Source organism: Aethalodelphis obliquidens, unplaced genomic scaffold (assembly GCF_003676395.1).
Source record: "Aethalodelphis obliquidens isolate GAN/ISIS:26980383/991018 unplaced genomic scaffold, ASM367639v1 scaffold20, whole genome shotgun sequence".
Lineage (NCBI taxonomy): Eukaryota > Metazoa > Chordata > Mammalia > Artiodactyla > Delphinidae > Aethalodelphis > Aethalodelphis obliquidens.
The window spans coordinates 533,727-552,616 of record NW_020837964.1 but is presented as its reverse complement, the minus strand read 5'-3'; the positions used below and the strand labels follow the sequence as shown (position 1 = coordinate 552,616).

General features: G+C 54.0%; 1 protein-coding gene across 7 annotated transcripts in view; it reads right to left on the bottom strand.

Annotated features, from left to right (window-relative positions):
- ANKRD11 (ankyrin repeat domain 11) overlaps positions 1–18,890 on the bottom strand; it is a 172,043-nt gene that overhangs the window by 29,473 nt on the left and 123,680 nt on the right. For 5 of the 7 annotated variants that reach the window (XM_027118938.1, XM_027118943.1, XM_027118941.1 and 2 more), the window contains one exon: positions 1,847–1,988. In XM_027118938.1, coding sequence (XP_026974739.1) covers positions 1,847–1,933 — 87 coding nt within the window. In that variant the 5' untranslated portion in view covers positions 1,934–1,988. Of the gene's footprint in view, positions 1–1,846; positions 1,992–18,890 lie in introns of those variants that run through there. The other 2 variants (XM_027118936.1, XM_027118942.1) reach the window with 2 other exon arrangements.

Genomic DNA, 18,890 nt, shown 5'->3' with positions numbered 1-18,890 from the left:
GCTTGGACCTGCATCGCGACAGCTCTATGAGACTGGCTTGGGGGGCGCTGGTATCTGAACACTATGGAGACACCCTCGGCCCGTAGGCCCTGCTCCTCTCCAGCGGCTCAGAACTGCCTGAGTTTCCCACAGCAAAGTTCTGCAGGTTTCAGGGTGCACATCTTTCATCAAATTAATCCCTAAACAGTCTGTAGCCTTTTTTTTTTTTTTGCGGTATGCGGGCCTCTCACTGTTGTGGCCTCTCCCGTTGCGGAGCACAGGCTCCGGATGTGCAGGCCCAGCGGCCACGGCTCACGGGCCCAGCCGCTCCGCAGCATGTGGGATCCTCCCGGACCAGGGCATGAACCCATGTCCCCTGCATCGGCAGGCGGACTCTCAACCACTGCGCCACCAGGGAAGCCCCACACATGTGTTTTTAAACTTACACACCCGACCGCTGGCTAACAGCGCTCAGAAAAGGCACTCTGCACGCTGCTCCGGCCACAGCCTCGCTCCGCAGGCCTTGCACCCCGCCGCTTCTGCGCACACCTCCTGGGCCTCCTCTACAGACGGCCCTGTCGTCTGGGGGAACGCAGCTGCCCTCCCTGCTCCAGTCAGGGTGCTCCTCTCTCTCAAGGCCTGACCTGTCCCTCCCCTGCGAAACCTGCGTGGACACCTGTGGTGTCACACAGCCATGCCCGGGGAGCGTCCTGTGGAGGGGAGGGGGTCGCAGCGGGTGGCGTTTGCTTCAGCCAGCGTCCCGCAGAGAGCGGGGCAGGGCGCGGGGCTGGCTCCTCGGCCAGGCACAGCTTGTTCCTCGGCCCTTTTTCTCTATCTCCCTCTCTGCAATCCCCAGCGTCACTGGGACCGCAGGAGTCCACCTGGGACGGCAATACCCCGACCCCTTCACTGCCACCAGAAGGCCTGTCTGGAGCCCCGAGAGGAGTGGGGGCTCCCAGGGGCTTTGGATACATGGACCCCTGCCACCCTTCCTGGGAATTCAGCATCTGGACGCGGCCTCCTACTCTCTCCTTGGTGGATTCCTCTGGGATTCCGGGAACCAGCGCTCCCAGAGTTTCCCAGCGCTGGGAGGAGCATGGAGCCCGAGGCCTCTTCCCAGACCTGCTCGTAAAACCACGGGACAAAGCAGCAACGAGCCACATCCAGCTTCCACACTGAGGGCTTCTCTGAACGTCCTCCTCCTGGATCAAGGGGGGCCGGGCACAGGCCACAGCACCCCACGCAGAGCACGGGCGAGGCCACCTTTGCAGGTGGGCCCTCCCTCAGGAAGCCTGTGAGTCTGTAACTCCTACAGACCAGCGTGGGGGTCCCTCTAAGAACAGTCTGGAGGGAACACTGGGTGTCACAGCTTGTGGAGCACACAGCACACACCCCCGAGCCCAGGGCGCCAGCACATTAACAGGACACAATGATGCAGATTTACAACCCATTTTCCTATTCACATTGGCAACAAGCAAACGGGGAGTACAATTACCCAGCAGCGTTTCAAGTCAGGACCACTCGCACGGCTACCGTCAGATTTGGTCTGCCAGCAACCATATGGCAGGAACCCATGGTCCTGAGGGGCAGACGGTGGGGCCGAACTGGGGTTCTCTCAGACAGCAATTTCTGTCCACGGACCTAGTGGTTAAAGCTCCACTTTGGCCCCCAAATAACAAACATCCTTAAAAAAAGCCAGACGTGTCCTCCACAGCCACCCAGCACAGCAGTTCCTCCACTGCCGCCCGAAGAGGGTCTCGCGGCACAGACGTCGCCCACTGCAGAGGGACAAGCGACAGTGACACCCCCAGCCCTCCCCCGAGCCCGGAAGAGGCCCACGCGGAGTGGTGGGGGAGGACGAGCTCACCTTTTTCCCGGGCTGCTTCTCCACCATGTCGCTGCTCAGGGAACGCTCCTCCTGCTGTGGGGTTCTAGAACACCCACCCTTGGGCATCGTTTCCTCCTCACCAGGCCTTCATTCACGCCGCCATCGCTTCATCGTCAACCGTCTGCTTAAAAACAGAGGACAGGGGTTAAGATCCAGTGACCCCACATGAAACCCAGATGCCGCCTCCAGTCAGTGATGCACGATGCATGGACGCAGCAGCCTTCTGAGGGGCCGCTCCTGAGGCACCGGCCCGGCTGGCAGCCCCGGCAGCGGCACGTCCCCCTCCACGAGGGAGAACAGCAGAACCCCGGGGTGCACGCGGGGCCCTGCTCCGGGCGTCAGGCGCCACACACGCTCGGTGGCAGCACCCTCTGCCCACGGGCAGGGTCACACCTCGAGGTCCAGGGGATCACGCCCACCACCCTCTCGGCCCCCTGCCCCCACCCCCAGCAGAAGGTCAGGATGAGGGCTACTCTGCCACTCAGAAAGCACCCAGCACCCCGGACTCCCCAACTCCCGCAAGTCAAATGTCCAGAAGGCAGGCAAGTGACGCCGCTGGGGAGCGCCCGGAGGACGCCAGGCAGCTGTGGCGCCCGCTCCTGCACGGGGGCCTGAGGCCTGCGCCCCTGCATTTCCCAGGACACATGCTGTGCTTATCGTGTTTTCTGTATTTTATGTTTTGGCATCTTCAGTTTGCTTTCTGGGGACAGACCGCCCTCCCACCAGGGCCAGCCCTTTCTTGGCAATGGCCAAGAACCCCCCACAAAACCACCCACCACCCCACCTACCTCTCACACACAAGCCGCCGGCTCCCCCGAACATAACGCATCCCAGGTACCACGTAACCAGAGACCACCCCACAGCCCGCGGAACTGTCCACTCCACCCACCGCCTTCCCCATGGAGACCCCAGGGGAGATGCTGGCCGACTCGCCTCTCAATCCTGTCTGCTGCTCCCAACAAGCCCAGTGCTTCCCTGGCGGCCGTGCCGGCACAGCCAGGCGCTCTGCACCTGTGCGTGGAGTTGTCTCTGCCTGTGGCCACACTGACCCGACCCGCCCCTGCCCGATGTGGACAGCTCTCCCCCCACCCCCCCGGTCCTCCTGTGCTTGCTCCACGAATCACATCCAGGGTGCGTGCTGCGCTCAGCAGAGGGAACAGGGAGAAGCGCGTCTGCTCCGTCCTCCTGAAAGCCTTCCTCGCAGACATCCTCCTCACAGGGTCAGAGAACAGTTCACACAAACCGAATCACACCTCTGGCGCCTTGCCGTGTTGGACGAGGGGTTTTGTAAATAGCTCACCTGGAATTAAACAGCCTCTACTCTGTATGGTTTTGGAAACACGCTGTTCAGAAGCGTTCTGGAGTGGCAGCTCCGACCTGCTCTTCACCAGCCTCTGGAGAACCTGTCTCCTTTTCCACATTAACGGATCAAAGGTTCCCCGAGTGTCCCCTTGCTTATTCACTGGCCAACACACATCTAACTGTAGTCAGTGGAGGGACCACACCACCTCCTGACACCGCCTCCGCAGCACACCACGCAGGTGGGCCGGGCTCTGCCTCCACACGTTCCCCGTGGCTGCGGCCGTAAATGATGGTTCCTATCTGCGCTTGAAACTGTGAACGCCAAGCTCTCTTCCAGTTTTCCACGACCAAACTGGGCTGTCTCAGCCTGAGGAATGGCATGTCAGAGCCTGACTCAGGACAGCTGCTGAATCTCAGGGCTACCTGGGAACTCATCAGCAATGTTTCCACAGAAATTTAAAGATTATCCGAAGTTAATGTTTTGAAAACCTCCTGACTGCCTGCTCCCAAGATGGAAACTCAGGCCACGGAGCCGCGGACGCGCGACGCTCGCACCCCCAGACGCGAACCCCCGAGTGTGTGGAGCCAGGCAGCACACGCCGGGCGGACCCACGAGTCCCGGACCCCGACCTTGCCGCATCCAAACCAGGAGGGCGCGTGGACGGCCAGCCCAGGCCGCAAAAGCTGATGTCACCAAGTGCCCCACGGCGGCTCTGGCCTTTCCTGGGAAGCCCTGCACGAGCTGCCCAGAGGCTGGGGGCAAGAGGGGGGCCCGCTCCTCCAGGGCCTCGGTGCCCACGGCGGCCCCCCAAGGCGCACCCCCAGCTTCTGGAAACACCGGCAGACCCTGCGGCTCCTCTAGCGCCTCCTGCTCCGCTGCTGTCGTCAGCGTGAAATTTCAACACTACACCCGCGTGCATGTCTCCGACCCGGGCTCTGGCATGTCCCTGCCACCAGGAGACACTCGCCACTGCCGTCATTTTGGGCGCAATCCACTAGCTGACAGAGGAGGCCCCCGCCTCACCAGGATGTCTGTGTTGGCAGCTGGCCCCGAGTGCCAGGTCTCCACTCATTCCTGAGGAGGGACAGGGCTCGATGGGTCCAGGTCCGCCCCAGCTGTGTCCCGGTCTCACAGGCACACTTCTGTCCTCTCCCCTACGTGCCCAGCAGGACCCTCCCTGAGGCTGCCCAGTCCCTCGGGCTCCACACCACCCTGCACCCCTCCGCTGGGCAGCCTCTCCTTCCCGCCTGCCTGTCCTGGGCCCAGGGAGACGTCCATTCACAGGGGCTGGCAGGACAGACATCCTTGTCAAGAGACCTCGTGTCACAACGAGGCGTGTCCCTCCCCAAAGGCGCTCTGAGCACCATGGGCAGACCTAGCCCCGCGGGCACCGCAGCAAGCGACTGCCCCGACCACGGCACCCTCCTCCTTCCCGACACAACTCGGCCCTGCGAGTCCCTCTCCGTGGGCAAGAGGCGCAACTCTCGGAGGAGAGGCTCCCTCCAAACTAACCCTGAGGAAGGTGGGTGGCTGCACCCCTGCCACACCCGCCGTTCAGCAAACTCCTGCCTTTGCGAGTGACAAGCTAAAAGCAAGGCACGAGGGGGAACCTGAAGGCAACTTTACTGGCCTCGTGGGGATCAAACCTGGAACCTGAGTGGAAAAGGCCACAGCACCGTGGGCCCCAAATCCACGGACAGGGAGAGCCCGGCCCCGCAGCTCCAGGAGGGAAGGCACAATGGGGCGGGACGAGGGCCCACCGCCTGCCGACCTGTGCCAGCCACCCCCGCCCCAGCGGCCTCATCCCCGCAAGCTGCAACCACAGGGGCAGAGAAGGCAGCTGAGAGGGAGGCTCAGAGCAGGGCCCGGAGGGACCACACACACAGGAGCAGGGTGAGCAGGGGCTAGAGAGAGACCGGGTCAGCAGCAACCTGGGCTTCAGGAGAGTCTAGAAAAATTCAGAGACAGAAGAAAAGACTCACAAATTTTAAAACGAGAGGATACGCTAAGTCCTAGAGAAGCAATCCAGAAAGCCCGCTGTCACAGCAAGGCAAAGACGCTGCCCGAGGAGGAACCAGAGACAATGGCCCAGGACAGGACCCCAGCCAAAGGGCAGGAGCCCACTGAGCCCCGCCTCTCCCGCACGGGGGCCTCTGTGCAGGGGACGCGGACACAGTGCAGCAACGGTCCCGAAAAACGATTTCCAGACTCAAACACCAAATGTAGCCACACTGGCGACCAGGGTAACGGCAAAAGAAAGGCACTTTGCGAGCCTGCAGCAAAGTCCCCCGGCCCTCCCCCTCCTGCGGGCCTTGGCGGGGGTGGGTGGGGGGGGGTGGGGGGGAGGGGGGGGGGGGGGGTGGGTGTTGGGCAAGGGCAGCCGCAGGCGGCACAGCCCGGCCTCTCCTATGGGGTCAGAGCTGAGCTCCAAGAATGGTCTGAATTTAAATCCTTGGGGGACAAAGAAAATCAAGACTAATATTTTGTAAACCAGGAAAACTGCATGGAATTAGAATTTCTGTGTCCATAAGTAAGGTCTCCCTGGACAGAGACCACACCCAGAGCACTATCGTGGGCTCCACAAGGGACACTGTGGCCTATCGGTGTCACCTGAGGGCGCCAAGACGCCCCAAGCCCTCTCCGGCCGGCGTGGCCATGCACCCGCTGGCACGTGGCCGCGGTGAGCCAGCCGGCGTCCCTAGCGCTGCCTCGATAAAGCAGCAAACGTCGTCCACTCTGTCGCTCTGCAAACCCTACTCCCTGCCCTCCTGACACTGAGCAGATGGACGGTGGGGCTGGCGGGACTGCACTGGGCTCTGGAAAAGCCCCTGCGGCGGGGCTGTGGCCACGCCGGCTGCGTTTTCATGGGGCACAACGGCTACTTGAAAGACTCTCTCAGACAAGCTATGATTATTAAGGACTGGTACGTGTTTTCTCAAAAATGAACAAAATGAGGCCATCGCTTCAAGGAAAACTAACAGTAGTTGTGGCCAGCAATAAAATTTGAGCTTTCACATGAATTCTGGGAAACTTGTATCCCTTCCATTAGCTTCCTAGCACCCAGCCTGAAGACGGGTCAAATGAGGTTGGTGGTGATCATGGACCGTCCACATTTGGGAGACCCACACACCTCAGGGGACCAATGCTTCACAAGGGAGCCCCCAGGGTCTTCAGATCCCCCGAGTCCAGTCGGAGGAGAACCCACCCTCACGTGGAGGCTCCCAGGCGACTCCCTGTTCCCTATACATGTCTGTGAGAGGCTGGATCGTTTTCACACACTTTAAGCAAAACCGCAGAATGCAACAGATGGAGTAAAGGTGCCAGGTATTAGAAAGAGCTGCAGCTATATGAAACAATGCCACTCTTCTCACTAAACTTGTTTTCTTTTATAAAATAGTTACTTTTCAGTAAAAGTTCAGTAAAGTTTACTGTGGGGTCCTCACTGCAAACCCCCAGGTGTGTAAGGGACTCAGGGCCCAGCAGCTGAGCACCAGTACAGAGAGGCTCCTGGGCAGAGGGAACCCAGATGGAAGTACTTGCTGTCAGGAAACAATGAGTGCAAACCAGGAGCAGGGGCTGGGAACCATAAAATGACTCCTGTACAGAAGTCCAAATTGGCCTAAGAAAAAAAAGGAAAAGGTCTTTAAAAAAGAAAGAACTTGGAAATTCCCTGGTGGTGCAGTGGTTAAGAATCCGCCTGCCAACGCAGGGGACGCGGGTTCGAGCCCTGGTCCGGGAAGATCCCACATGCCGCAGAGCAACTAAGCCCATGTGCCACAACTACTGAGCCTGTGCGCTAGAGCCCGTGAGCCACAACCACTGAGCCCGGGAGCCACAACCACTGAGCCCATGTGCCACAACTACTGAGCCTATGCTCTACTGCCCACGTGCCACAAACTACTGAAGTCCACGAACCTAGAGCCTGTGATCCGCAACAAGAAGCCACCCCAATGAGAAGCCCGCGCACTGCAACAAAGACCCAACGCAGCCAAAAACAAACAAATAAATAAATAAATCTTCCTTCCAAAAAAACAGAAAGAAAAAAAGAACTCATGCTAATAAACTTAAAATGAAAAGGAAAGGACTTCAAATTGCATAAATAAATATTAATTTAAAAAATTAAAGTCAAAGTTAAAAAGCTGAAGAACAGTACTGACACCGCCTGATGCTGACAAGGGCCAACCGGCAGGCCAAGCGCACGTGCACGGTGACCCACGTTCCGACCAAGGTGCCCCCGACCTGAGCCCCCCGGCAGAGTCCATGCAGAGACATGAAGGTGATTCCCACTCACCCCCACACAGAACCCAAGTCCAGACACTGCAGACCAGAGGAGAACAGGCTGCTGGACAACAGGGTAGAGAACACCTTCACAACCTCAAGGTAAAGAAAGAGCCCGCAAAACCGGAAACACTAACCATAACGGCAAAGTCTGAAAATTCTGACACTTTATTTTTAAATTTTATTTATTTATTTTTGGCCGCGTTGAGTCTTCGTTGCTGCGCGCGCGCTTTCTCTAGTGGTGGCGAGCGGGGGCTACTCTTCACTGTGGTGCGCGGGCTTCTCATGCCTAGAACCTGTGTTGCAGAGCACGGGTTCTAGGCATGCGGGCTTCAGTAGTTGTGGCACGTGGGCTCAGCAGTTGTGGCTCGTGGGCTCTAGAGCACAGGCTCAGTAGCTGTAGCTCACGGGCTTCATTGCTCTGTGGCATGTGGGATCTTCCTGGACCAGGGCTCGAACCCGTGTCCCCTGCGTTGGCAGGCGGATTCTTAACCACTGCGCCACCAGGGAAGCCCAGATTCTAACACTTTAAAAACAACAAGTTTTGTTCATTAAAGGTCACCTTCCCACAAAAGAGAAGAATTTTCTACACACATAACTGACAAAAATCTCTTATCCAGCATCTATAAAGAGCTCCCACAAATCAATAAGGAAAAGAGAAAACGTCCACTACAAAAGATGGAAGTGAGACTCAGGCCTTTCACAAAAGAGGAAATCCAGATGAAAAACTGATCAGCTTCTTTAACCAACAGGACAATGCAAACAAAAACCAAAATAAGCTACAGAACATTAGCGAAGATGCAGAACAGAGGAAACGACGCATCCTGATGGGAGCGCGAGCGGAGCCACAGGACCCACCGCGCACGCGCGCCCAACAGCCCACAGCTCCTGGGGCGACACCCAGAGGCCACGCCAGCGCAGGACGCAGGCCTGTACCGCACGTGCCAGCAGCCCCTGTGGGAGCCTGCAACAACCCAACCATCTCACAAGTCAAGGCAAAAAAAAGTTACATTGTATGTTTCCCTAAGTTTCTAAAAACAGTGCTGAGGGATGCACTGCTCAGCTGACAAGACTATTAAAAACATCAAGCGGTGACTATTGTAAGTAAAAGTCTGGAGGAGGGTGGGATGGGCAGTCATGCCTGGGAGTGTGACCTGGAGTTTTCTACACAAAAGTCACATGCGTGTGTTCTTTGTGAGAATGAAATTGTACATTTTTATCTTGCAGACTTTTGGATATTATGTTACATTTCACAATAGTAAAGTTTAAAACACTGGGTAGGGCTTCCCTGGTGGCGCAGTGGTTGGGAGTCCGCCTGCCGATGCAGGGGACGCAGGTTCGTGTCCCGGTCTGGGAAGATCCCGCATGCCGCGGAGCGGCTGGGCACGTGAGCCATGGTCGCTGGGCCTGCGCGTCCGGAGCCTGTGCACCGCAGCAGGAGAGGCCACAACAGTGAGAGGCCCGCATACCGAAAAAAAAAAAAAAAACACACCACGGGGTATGTACCTGCTACACCCTGGCAGGCGCTTAGAAAGTGGAGGGCTAATTACCAGACCCTGTCCCAGGACAGTCTCCCTTCACGGGGCCCCATGCCCTGTGCAGAAGTGCAGCTCCCTGGACACTATGGGGCAGCAGCTCAAGGCTGCCAGCCTGTGGCGAGACCCACCCTCCCTTGCACAGAGCACACAAGCCACTGGAACTGCGCGGCCAGAATGGAAATGAAAACCTGATCAATTAACGGTGAACTAGGAAGGTTGGAGGAGGGGGTGGTTGAAACAGAGGAGGAAAAAGATGTCTTACAGAGAAGGGACCAAGCTGCAGAATAAATGAGAGGAGAAGACAGAGACAGGCCGGCACCCTGAGAGCCCCACGACGTGGTGACCAAGAGCACAGCACGGGACGAGTCCATACGCCTCCATGGCTGCTCCACGGAGACAAAAGCACAAGCCAGAGAAAGAGCAGACTGAGAACCCAGAGGAGGACAGCCCTGGGGAGGGACAGGATAGGAAAAGTGGCCCTGGGCGGGCACTACACCCACCCACCAGGCGGCTGCAGGACAAAAGGGGGGAAGATCCAGCACTGGGACCAGCGGGGGCCCCACAGGGTCACCACATGGAGAAAGCGACTAGAGAGGCCGGTGCAGCTATGCTTGTGTCAGAAACATACAAACCTGGCTCTGTGTCTGAAAACCGATGCACGCAATCCACCACATTAACAGGCCAAAGAAGAAGAATCACACAATCCTAACAACTGGTGCAGAAAAAGTATTTAACACACATCAAGGCTCATGATGAAGACTCTCGGCACAAGAGGGGTCCAGGGAACCCCTCAGAGTGAGCAGGAGGGTGGACAGCATCGTCGGCCAGCATCACCCCTAACAGTGAGACACGGGACACGGCTGCCCTCCCACCACTGCTTCTGGACATCTTACTGGAAGCACTATCCAGTGAATGAGGAAGAAAGGAAATAAAAGGCAAACAGACTGGAAGGGAAGAAATAAAACTTTCTATGTGATAATGATGTGACTGTCTATCTAAAAAACTGCAAGGAATCTACCAAACTCCTGGAAACAGTGAGCTCAACAAGGTTGCAGAATACCAGACTGACGCACGAAAACCCACCACATGTCTACGAATAGCAAGAACATGTGGAAATAGAATTAAAACACAATACCATTTACAAGTGCGTCAAATAAAACTGAAATGCTCAGGTATAAATCTAAATTTAAAAAAAGTATGAAAACCTGTACAAATTGTAGAAAAAAAAAAAAAGAAGAAGAAAATCTTTAAGACCTCAAGCTAGGCAAACAGTTCTTAAGACATGACACCAGAAGTACCGTCCATTCACAAAGGGAAAAACTGGTCAACTGTATCTCAGCAAAATTAAAACCTTCTGCTCAATGAAAGACCTAGTTCACAGGATGAAAAGGCAAACTGCAAATCACAAGTCAAAGGACTCGTATGAATAAAAAATAAACAACAATCAAAACAACTGTAAACAACAAACATCCAATTAGAAAATGGACAAAAGACGTGCAGAGACATTTCATCAAAGGAGAAACATGAGAGTGAGAGCAACTCTGGGAACGTGCCCTGCAGACACAGCTCACCTACTGGGGGTTTCCAAAACCACACTCAGTCCCACAATTGTTTTAGCATGTTCAATAGCCACTTGTTAGAAAGTGAAATAACACAGAACAGAAAATATCAGGAGGCATCACACACACCATCTCATGAAGAGTTATTTTGTGAACATGTTTCCAGGGTGTGTGTTAAGGGCAAAGACAGAAATAGACTGTTTTCCTAAATTATGAGAAGCTGTCAGGACACTTCAGAAACACTGGCCTAAGTAGTTAAGGACACAAATCTGTTGCTTTTCTATACACTAATAATGAACTATCAGAAAGAGAAAGAAAACAAAAATCCCATTTTGAATTGCATCAAAGAGAATAAAATACTGGGTTGATCAAGAAGTTCATTCAGGTTTTTCCATAACATCTTACAGAAAAACCCGAACGAACTTTTTGGCCAATCCAATACCTAGGCATAAACTTAACTGTGTAGGTGAAAGATCTATACTCTGAAAACTACAGAACACTGATAAAGGAAATTTGAAGATGATGCAAAGAAATGGAAGGATATCCCATGCTCTTGGGTTGGAAGAATTAATACTGTTAAAATGGCCATATTACCCAAAGCAATCTACAGATTTAATGCAATCCCTGTCAAAATATGTATGACATTTTCCACAGAACTAAAATAATCCAATCCTAAAAATTACATGGAACCACAAGTCTTGCCTAATTGCCAAAGCAATCTTGAGGGAAAAAAGAACAAAGTGGGACGTATCATGCTCCCTGACTTGAGACCATACTATAAAGCTCCAGTAATCAAAACAGTACGGTGCTGACACAAAAACAGACACTTAGGGACTTCCCTGGTGGGGCAGTGGTTAAGAATCTGCCGACCAATGCAGGGGACACAAGTTTGAGTCCTGGTCTGGGAAGATGCCACATACTGCAGAGCAACTAAGCACGTGCACCACAACTACTGAGCCTGTGCTCTAGAGCCCACGAGCCACAACTACTGAGCCTGCGTGCCACAACTACTGAAGCCTGCACACCTAGAGTGAGTGCTCCACAACAACAGAAGCCACTGCAATGAGAAGCCCACGCACAACAATGAAGAGTAGCCCCCGCTCGCCACAACCAGAGAAAGCCCGTGCGCAGCAACAAAGACCCAACACAGACAAAAATAAATTAATTGATTTTTAAAAAATAGACACTTAGATCAATGGAACAGGATAGAGACCCATGCACCTATGGCCAATCAATCTACCACAAAGGGGACAAGAATATAAATGGAGAAAGGACAGCCTCTTCAATAAATGGCGCTAGAAAAGCTGGACAGCTACACATAAAAGATGAAAGATTAGAACATTTCCCCACACCATATATAAAAATAAACTAAATATGGATTAAAAGATCTAAGCCTAAGACCACAAACCATAAAACTCCTGGAAGAAAACATAGACAGAACTTTCTTTGACATAAATCATAGCAATATTTTTTTTGGATCTGTCTCTAAAGGCAAAAGAAATAAAAGCAAAAATAAACAAAGGGGATCTAACTAAACTTAAAAGCTTTTGTGTAACAAAAGAAACCATTAAAAAGACAACCTACTGAGTGGGAGAAAACTTGCAAATGATACAACTGAAAAGAGGTTAATATCCAAAATATATAAACATGAACTCCCTTGCAGTCCAGTGGTTAGGACTCTGCGCTTTCACTGCTGAGAGCGTGGGTTCAATCCCTGGTCGGGAAACTAAGATCCCACAAGCCTCATGACGCGGCAAAAAAATATGTGTGTGTGTGTGTGTGTGTGTGTGTGTGTGTATGCATGCACGCACTCACACACACACACACACACACACACACACCCCATGTAGATACAGCTCACACACTTAAATATCAAAAAAACAAACCAACCCAATCAAAAAATGAGCAAAAGACCTGAACAGACATTTTTCCAAAGAAGACACATAGATAGCCAACAGGCACATGAAAAGATGCTCAACATCTCGAATTATTAGAGAAATGCAAATCAAAACCACAATGAGGTATCTCCTCACACCGGTCAGAATGGCCGTCACCAAAGCCTACAAATTACAAACGCTGGCGGTGTGGAGAAAAGGGAACCCTCTTTACAGGGTTGGTGGGAATGTAAATTGGTGCAGCCACTATGGAGAACAGTATGGAGGTTCCTTAAAAAACTAAGAATAGGGCTTCCCTGGTGGCGCAGTGGTTGAGAGTCCGCCTGCCGATGCAGGGGACACGGGTTCGTGCCCCGGTCCGGGAGGACCCCACATGCCGCGGAGCGGCTAGGCCCGTGAGCCATGGCCGCTGAGCCTGTGCGTCTGGAGCCTGTGCTCCGCAATGGGAGAGGCCACAACAGTGAGAGGCCCGCGTACCGCAAAGAAAAACAAAAAACAAACAAGAATAGAGCTACCATATGATCCAGCAATTCCACTCCTGGGTATATATCTGGAAAAAATGAAAACTCTAATTTGAAAAGATACATGCACCCCAATGTTCATAGCAGCACTATTTACAATACCCAAGACATGGAAGCAACCTAAGTGTCCATCAATAGATGAATGGGTAAAGAAGATGTGGTGTTTATACACACAATGGACTATTACTCAGCCATAAAGAAGAATGCAGTTTTGCCATGTGCAGCAACATGGATGGATTTGGAGGGCACTATGCTAAGTGAAATAAGTCAGACAGACAAAAACACACACTGTATGAGATCACTTACATGTGGAATCTAAAAAATACAACAAACTAGTGACTGTAACAAAAAAGAAGCAAACTCACAGATACAGAGAACGAACCAGTGATTACCAGTTGGGAGCGGGAAGGGAGAGGGGAAAGACAGGGAGAGGGGATTAAGAAACACAAACTACTATGTATAAAATAAATAAGCTACGAGGATATATTGGACGGCACAGGAAATTAGAGCCAGTATCTTATAATAACTTTAACTGGAGTGTAATCTGCAAAAATACTGAATCACCTGAAATATATATAGCACAGCAAATCAACGATAAGACTTCAATGAAGAAAAAAAAGAGCCCTGGGTTTGTGGTTGGATATATCTGTTTCTCTATCTGTAAAATATGGAAGTAAACCTTCCTCATGTTAAGAGCTCAGGATGATACCTGACACCTGCCCAGGGCTCTTATCAGTGGCCCTTGAGTCTCTCAGGCTGGGGAGGTGGGGGCTGAGGATGGAGCCCTTGAAGCCAGTGTTCCTCCAGGGCACTTCAGATGCTTCTCCTGAAGGAACACCCGGTTATAGGCTTCTGCCTGAGAGCCAAGGTGTGCCCCCCTCTCTGAGGAACCAGTCTCCTCCTGCCATCACCTCCCTGCCCCCAAAGGGTGAGGTCCCGTCACTTCCGCGAAGAGCCACAGCCGCGCGGCAGTGACAAGGGGCGGGCAGGCACAGGCTCCGCCCACTGCCCTCACGGTGGTTTATCGCCCGTGTCTGCCCCAGGCCTGCACGTACAGATGGTGGGGAGCAGACACGCAGCAGCCGGTGGCTGGACGCTGCCTCTGCCGTGCATCTCTGTGAATGCAACCATGGACACGTCCCCCTCTGCCTGATGACACCCGTGGGTAGATCTTTTATCAGTTTCTAAATTAAGAAGTGATGGCAACATCACAGGAAACTCGACACTTTTCCTGCCAGTTGGTTCGAAAAGGCCTTAATTGTTACTTCGATAATGGGTTTCTGGCCACGTGACCATGCAGCCAGGAGGCTTGAAGACACAGAACCACCATTCTCAGGGCGGTGAAGGCCCAGGCCAAGGACACTGCCTCCACCAGAGCCTGAAGCAGCCTGGCTGAACACACACACACGCAGGAGCACACAGCACACTCACCCCTGAAGGCTGGAGAGCCAGGCCCCGTGTGAAAATGCTACCCCCTCCCCACTTCCCGGCACCGTCACACAGAGCTCAAATAACAGCCACCCCCACCGTGGGAACCCAAACTTCCATGAGGCTGGGGGCACCCTGCCTACAAAGGTGCCTCCCCAGGAAAGGGAGGGGGCCGTGGCTGACGTGGCCCTGGGAGCCCTCCCACTCTGCACAACCCTCAGCACCTCTGTCCCCCCAGGATGGTCTATGTGGCCAGAAAAACCAAAGGACAGGTGACAAAAGGATTTCGTACAAGTGTAACGTTTTGCATATAAAGGGACATCTTCCCATCGGGACACCGGACAGATGGATGGAGACACCAAGCAGAGCATCAAGGTCAAAGTCGAGGTGCTCGCACACCTCCTGCTGCGCAGATGCATCCAGGAGAGGAACCCCGGCTGTCTCCTTCCTCCTCCGGTCTCGGCCCGGTGCCCACACACGGGCAACTCTGAGCAGGGGCTCGTTTCAGGAGACCGGGGCGCCACATGTCCTGTCCTGCAGCCCACGCCCTGCAGTGTGTCCCACAGCACATCCTCACCGAGGACGTGAGGCGCCCAGGCCCTGCTCCTCCAAAACTGCTTTTTAAAAAAGCTTGTTCACATCAGCCTGCTGGGCCACACGCTCTTACGGGCGCACGTGGCCCGCGTGGCTGGCGGCCCGGCAGCTGGTTATCGGCTCCGCATGCGCAGGCGCGGGTGTGTGCGCGCACTCGCAGCGTCTTAGGAAGGACTGCAGCTCAGCCTCTGAGCCAGCCCAGGAGGGCGCCCTGGCCGGCCACCAGAGCCAGAGAAGGCCTCCTCCCCTTCCCTCTGTTCTCAGCCCACAGCACAAGCCCGGGCCCAGAGACCGCAGCCTCTGAGGCGCACCTGCCGCCGGACATGCTCAGTGCAGCAGCGTCACAACATGGCCCCACAGTGACACAGGACAACCACCAGCACCCGCCTCAGGGTGGGCGACGTCCCCAGACGCGTCCTCCGCTGCTCCCCATGGCACACTGTCCCCTGTAGCCCTGCACGTCCACCTGCCCGGGCCGGGCACCGCCGAGGCCGCTCACCCCATCGTGTGCTGCTGAGGTTCCCGGGGACACAGCCCACCCCAGCCCGGTCATCTGTCACGGGGGACACAGCGGCTAAACTCACACAGCAGCCTGGAAAAGACCTGTCTGTGCTGGCGACACTGTGTCCACCATACGCTCTGGTTCCTGAAACAGAAAGTCTTTTGCAGAAAAAGGCTACCAAAAGAACGATCCTCTCCACTTCCCTTACGTTTAAATAATCAGCTGGTAATTTCCCTCTTTGAATGGCAAGTTTGCCAAGGGGATGTTTGGAGCAAAACAAGTCTAAATTAGTAACAAAGTCATCCAGAAATAAACCCATCATGAAGCCACCTCCTTTGCCCCAGAAGTCACCATCACCTGGCCTGTGCCCGAAGTCTCATCAGACTTGGGAATGAAAAACCAGGGAGGCACGCGTGTCCACGGTTCCCGACGCTTCACCTTGGAACCTGAGCAGAGGGACGTTCCGGTAACTGCTCGGGGCAACTACACTCACTGCGACCTTCTCCTAAACAGGTTTCCACGCACCAGAAACAAGTAACTCTAAACACACACCCCAGTCGCAAGTCCTGTTTGTAGTGATGGTCGGCCACATTTCACGCGCTGTTGCTGGGTGCCTTTGTGACAACGGGGGGCGTGGGCCCCACGGCGGGCAGGTGGAGGTCGTGGCCTGCCGCCTCCAGGGTCCCGGGAGCACAGGGCACCACTCCCAGGTCTCCCAGCCCTTCCTGGGCACTGGCACCGCCCACTCGGAGTGCAACACACGCTGACACTCGCCCTGGACCCACCTCCTCCCTGTACTGCTCACTTTGGCAAAACCCAACAAAAATCCTCTCCTGGGTGGAGCAGCAGGGCTCCTGGAGAAACTGAGCGGCTTTTCCTTAGCAAGAGGGCACTGAGAGAATATATTGAAAATGCATTTACCCAGACACCCTACTTCCTGTGGGAGGGAGCCTTGTGCACGACAGCCGCGAACTGCAAAGCACGTGTCCACGAGCGAGCGGCGCCGGGTGCACCGTGCCCACAGGGCAGCGCTGCTCAGAGGCAGGCCCCCCACAGTGGGGTCCCCGCCACGTCACAGAAGTGCCCTCTCAGGGGCGCTGAGAGTCCCAGGGGTGGGCACACTTACACTGTACACCTAAGACCTGTGCATTTGTTCACGGCTACATTACATCTGAAAGAGGAAAGAGAAAAGCTACACGGTTACCTCAAGGAAGCAGCAGCAGTGGGCTGAACGGCAGGCCCACTCCCGAAGATCTTGCCACGCAGCACTTGTGAGTGTGACCTTATTTGGGATAAGGTAACTAAGTGAAGGACCTCAAGAGGAGACCTTCCTGGATACTCGGGGCAGACCCTCACCCCAACGGCAAGCGTCCCCGTGACAGAAGGGAGACAGTGCCGCGGCCCCGAGCCGACGAAGGCGTGGGCCGCCAGGAGCTGGAGGAGACCGGGGGTGCTGCCCAGGGGTCTGGGGAGGGAGTGTCCTGCCAGCACCGCAGCCTAAAATTCTGGCCTCCAGAACTGTGAGGACGCACCTCTGCTGCCTACACCAGCCAGTGCGTGGTGACTTACAGCAGCCCTAGGAACTAACACAAGATAAACTACGCAAGATAAACTCGTGGAGTGTCCTACGACTGGCCACTTGCTCCCCAAAGCCAAGATAAACGACCTCCTGCTGTGTCCTCCAGACCAACAGAGGCTGCACCCCGCTCTCCACCCTGCGTGGTGTGGCCCCTCGGACCCCTAAGGGAAGGCGGCACACCAGCTTCAGGGGTCACCTCCACCCCGAGGAAGGGCCCCAGGCCTGGGTCGCTGGCTGCTCCCCTCACCCAGGGAAATGGACTCTGAGCGTGGTGGCTCCACGCCAGGGAATGCTCATCACAGAAACCGGGATTTGTTCACAGTAAACTCAACAAGGCTCAGTTGAGCCCAAGGCAAAAAGCTGGTGGGCACTTGCTGCCCCTTCCTGGAGAGGAGGATGGCTGGGAGGGGACCCAGAGGGGCCCTCCTAACAGTCCTCGCACTGCCAGCGCAGGCTCTCCTCCCTGCTGGGCCCACCCCGAGCCACCGACAGTGCTGACACCTGTGAACAGCGATACAAGTACCCACGTGACACCCTCAACACTGCCCCTTAAGGTTGCGACGCCTGAAGTTTTTACTCTCTGGCCCTTTAAGAAACAGACAGCCAACCCTGTGCTAGACCAAGGCGCCGGCAGACAGTGAAGAGCAGGTCACGCCAGCAGCCACGAGAACAGCCTCCTCCACACAACAGCCCTGAGATCTGCAAGGAAAGGCAAAACCAGTTACAAGACAGGAGGGTCTAATTTGCTAAAATATACCACGTAATAATAAAATACAACTAATCCACGAAACAAGATTCCAGAAGCTAGTAACACAGGGACGCCCGCGGGAATGTGCTTTCAGTCTTCTTTGTATTTTATGATTTTCCACCATGCACATACACTGCCTCTATCGTCTGATTACAGAATCAGACATAGGGAATTGCAAACTGCATCCGCAAACCTTATTTAACATTTCACGTTCTACTAATCATTTTACCTACATGATCTGGAAAAACCCTACGAGTTTTGTCCTAGGACAGATATTTTACAGGGTGAAAACCAAAATCCCCATGGTGGGAATGACACGCCCAGAACTAGCAAGCAGGATGCTTGGAGAGTCCGGAGTAGAACCCACGTCCCACCTAGAAACTCCCTCCAGGGCCACTGTCACAAGTCCCGTCCACTAAGGATCAGAACAGAAGGTGACATCTGACCACTGTGGTGAAAGCCTGGACTGGATCATGAAAGGACCCAGTAGGCTTCCCCTGGACACAACCAAAGGCATGACAAGTGGCCAGCTCAGTTCGAACCCTACCATCTGCCAATTAAACACAAAAAACAATCACAAACAAAAAACCTCACCAATGAAACTGTAATGAAAACATTACAGACTGGGCAGGCCAGTCAACAGCAGCCAACTGAGGTCAAGTTCTAAATCCCCAAAGCCCACGCATGGCACACGTTGTTTGAGTCATGTTTTCACAGTGTCGAGGGGAAAAGCAGTTCCTTTTCAAACCATTCCAGGAATCCGGAGGCCCCTAAATATGTTTAAAATGGGTTATTACATTTTATGATCTCCTCACAGCAAATGTTTTCTATCCTTGGCATTTTATAACAAAGTAACAATGGCTAAAAGTTTCATTAAAATGTAGAAACATACAGAAAAGTATGAGAAATAATGTAAGAAACATTCATGTATCCCATCGCCTGTTCATTTTGCCATATTTGGTTTGGAATTTTTTTATATAAAAATATTACATACATAGTTGGAGCCCCTATGAATCCTGCTATCATCCCTCCTCCTCCTCCTCTCCAAAGATTGTGGATTTTTTTTTTTTTTTTTTTT